Here is a 3,522-nt window from a genome sequence, read left to right as displayed (position 1 = left end):
CCGCTGTGATGCGCTGTCCCCAAAGCCAGATTATCCACCTGGCCCGTGGCGCTCAGCACCTGTAAGCCGGGTATCTCGACGCTAATAGGGGCTCATCCTCCGGCTGTCATCAAAGCCTCGCGTAGCTGAGGTGCGCTGCTGCAGATCGCCCTCCGAAACGAGCTTTGCTGTGGTTTTTTACAGCGCTGCATTCGCGTGTCTAAACGCTCGGTCGGTAGATGGCTTCAGGAGGCCCCTCTGCAGAGTCGATCTGGCGGTCGTGCGTGGAATAAAACCCGTTTAGTTGTCAGCCAGAAGTCAGCGCACGTAGGAATAGACGTGAATTGGTCATTGTGACCGTCAGGAAGCGCGGCGGTTCCTAGCCAGCCAGGCTTTTTCCCCGGCGCTAGCAGGCTGCAGTAGCCACTGGAAGGGCCTCATCTAAAATGTCCTTTTCTCAGGAACAGGATGAGCCAGGGAGACTCGAATCCGGCTGCAGTTCCACATGCCGCTGAAGATATTCAGGGAGATGACCGGTGGATGTCGCAGGTATGGCTGGGGAGGGGCGGCGGTCATATGAGCTCGAAGCCCCTTTACTGGGGGGGCTGCTGGGTGTGTGCTGGCTGGGCCCCCTCTGGCCAGTTCCCGTTCCGAGGTCGTAACGGCCCTGCTGCCCCAGAGCCGGCAGGCAGTCGGTACGTGTCTTGTAACGATGAAGCAAAGCAAAAAGCGGCTCCATTGCGTGACCTGAAAGCTGCCCCTGCGAAACCGTTGCAGAAAACGCTCCAGCCGGCCCACTGGCTGGGAGAAATCGCCGACCCCTGTTGTTAAACAAAGCGCAAAAGCAGCGCAGTCCAGCGCGCGTCTTTGCGAGGGAACGACAAAGCTGAACATGGGAGAGGCGAAGCGTCTGGACTGCCCATCCCTGGCTGCGGCGCTTCCTCCTGGGCGGGGAGAAAGAGCCGGCGGGTACTCGCCGCAGTGACCAACCGCTAATTTCTCCGTTCTGTATTTGTTGACTAGAACAGGCGTCTGGCGGGCTGACAGCTTGCGTAGCGGCCCCGAGGTTGTTGCTGGGGTCTGCGGAGGTGGGAGGAGTGTCCGGCAGTTCACAGGCTAACGCAGAGAAGGGTGTCGGAGGGAGGAGGGAGCAGCACGCAGTTCAAGAGCAGGGGGAACTGGGTTTGGGCAACTGTCCCCTTCTGTCCTGTGGCAGCGATACCCATGCGGAACTGTCAGCTGGAGCTTACCTGGCTGCTTTCTTTCAACAGCACAATAGGTTTGTCTTGGACTGCAAAGACAAGGAGCCCGACGTGCTCTTCGTGGGTGACTCCATGGTGCAGTTGCTACAGCAGTATGAGGTACTGTTCAAGAAAGGAGGGAGGGTACAGGAATCAGTGTTTCTCTAATCCAGTAACTGATGGTCACGTGTAATACTGACGACCGCTTCTGTTCTGTTCCGATTTTACTGCCGTGCCTTCAGTTTATTGTCCCCTGCTTCATAACTTCCCAGTGCTCGTACAAAGCCGTGCCGGTTTCTCTCTGTAAGCCATTTGCAGTCTTTCTCTGAAGCCGTCACCGACTGCCTCCATTCTGACACACGTGCACAACCCCTTGCTAGTTCCTCAAATCTCAGATTCCAAACCCGAGGGCACGCCATCAGAACCTCTGTAGGTGTCTCTCATGTGGCTGGAACACGTTTATTAACCCTCTAGCACTTGGGGTTCTGTAGGCATTGGCACGCTGGCTTTTCTCCAAAACTCTGTTGCGGCAAAGAAGAGTTCTCCCACTGTGCCATGGTGGCAGCTGAGCAGCTTTGTTCTGCAAGAGCCGCTTCTGTTTTCTGTAGTTTTGTTACCTGGCGATGAAAAGAATTTCTTCACATCATAGATGCCTTCTTGAGAAGCCCTGTACTTAGGGAAGCTGGGGACATGGCAGTCTGCAACAGATCCAGCACTCTGTGTCGCTGGCGAGTTGGGCAAATAGCTGCTGGGGAGGACTTCCCCTTCCTTTGGGCCAGGGCAGAGCGCTTGAATGTCATCAGCTCCAGCTCTTCTGGACATCCCAGTAAAGCCTCATCCTGTGTTTAAATGCCCTTTATGGAAGTGACTTTTTGGAGGAGGTCTCACAGCTCCTTTCGGTGTCCTTGAAGACGTCATTTGCCTGTGTAGTGTCTCTCTTTCATGGTCAGGATGCTGCTCTGAAATAGCAAATTGATTTCTGATTGCAGATATGGCGAGAGCTCTTCTCACCACTTCATGCGTTGAATTTTGGGATTGGTGGAGACACCACAGGGCACGTTCTGTGGAGACTGAAGAACGGCGAACTGGAGAACATTAAACCGAAGGTATAAGCAGAAAGCCAAACCAGGCAGCCCTGTGCTGACGTAGAAAAGGCTTCGGTGCTCGAGTGGTGCAGAACCGAGTGAGCCGTTACCCTTAAGAGAACCTTTTGTCTGAGCAGCCGGTGGCACTGAGCGTGCGTTGGCTATTGCGATGTGTTTGGCCAAACCAGAGGTGCTTGGGAACAGAGCTGCACCTCTCCTCCGTGGGGTTTACGCTGCTGAATATGCAAATCAGAAGGTGTCATCCATAAGTAGAGGCCGCCTTCTAGTCCTAGGAAAAATGGCGGTCAGGCCTATGATTTACCATAGCTAGGTGTAGTTTGGAGCTGCAGTGTGTCCGTCAGGCCGGACGCGCGTTCTCGGCCTCTGGAGAGGGACGGTGAAGTATTTGTTGAAGTGGTAGCGCTGATGTTCGGGATGCCTGGTGAGGATCAGCTTCCCTGTCCGCGCCTACAGCTGCAGCCCTGTTGCGAGCCTCTTTACTGAAAGCGGTGGGCAGCACGTACCCCAGGTAGGGAGGCAGCATCGCTCGGATTCGAGCCTGCTTTTGGACAGTATAAAGCAAAAAGCAGAGCTGTACGTCTGTCCCTGCCCCTAAGGAGCTTACGCTGTGCCGTGTAAATACGTTACCCTCTTTTTTTGACTGAGGTAGCCTCCTGCAAGTATGTTGGCCAGGAGGCTCTGGAACGGGTGGGCGCAGACACCTCTTGGGCTGTCCAGAACAGCTTCAAGTTGAGTTCTTTGTCTGTACTGAGGGCCAGAACAGAAGCTTGCCAGATGCTATTCAGAAATGGGCGTAACTGTCGGCTGAAGACCCCTTGCAGTCTGGGTGTAGCCTTAAGCCGGCCGCTTTATGTAGCTTGCTGGTCGCAGGAGATGTTGCTACATGCTTTTTAGAGTCTGCAAGCCTGCCACAACCCGTCCCGAAAAAGTTGCAAACGTTTTTTTCCTCCTCGTAGGTCATCGTGGTTTGGGTTGGAACAAACAATCATGAAAACACAGCAGAAGAAGTAGCAGGTGGAATCGAGGCTATCGTGCGCCTGATAAACACCCAGCAGCCACAGGCCAAAGTGATCGTGCTGGTACGTCTCGTGGAGCGCTGTGGAAACAAACCGCTCGGAGGAAGCCCCGTGCTCTCCGTGCCGCGCCTCTGCGATGCTGCGAGTCGGGGATCGTTGCCGGGGAGGGCAGCCTCTTTA

At 54.9% G+C, this 3,522-nt stretch overlaps 1 protein-coding gene across 2 annotated transcripts in view; it reads left to right on the top strand.

The window, feature by feature from the left end:
• Positions 1-6: 6 nt before the first annotated feature.
• The window catches only part of PAFAH1B2 (platelet activating factor acetylhydrolase 1b catalytic subunit 2), a 5,214-nt gene continuing 1,698 nt past the window's right edge, over positions 7-3,522 (top strand). Inside the window, exons 1-5 of one of the 2 annotated variants that reach the window (XM_035892498.1) lie at positions 7-130; positions 441-528; positions 1,251-1,340; positions 2,210-2,326; positions 3,283-3,405. In XM_035892498.1, coding sequence (XP_035748391.1) covers positions 448-528; positions 1,251-1,340; positions 2,210-2,326; positions 3,283-3,405 — 411 coding nt within the window. In that variant the 5' untranslated portion in view covers positions 7-130; positions 441-447. Of the gene's footprint in view, positions 529-1,250; positions 1,341-2,209; positions 2,327-3,282; positions 3,406-3,522 lie in introns of both variants that reach the window. The other variant, XM_035892497.1, reaches the window with a different exon arrangement.

This window comes from Egretta garzetta, unplaced genomic scaffold (assembly GCF_000687185.1).
Source record: "Egretta garzetta isolate BGI_Z169 unplaced genomic scaffold, ASM68718v1 scaffold134, whole genome shotgun sequence".
In the NCBI taxonomy this organism is placed as follows: Eukaryota; Metazoa; Chordata; class Aves; order Pelecaniformes; family Ardeidae; genus Egretta; species Egretta garzetta.
The sequence above is the reverse complement of the archived record's forward strand: the minus strand, read 5'-3'. Positions and strand labels throughout refer to the sequence as shown.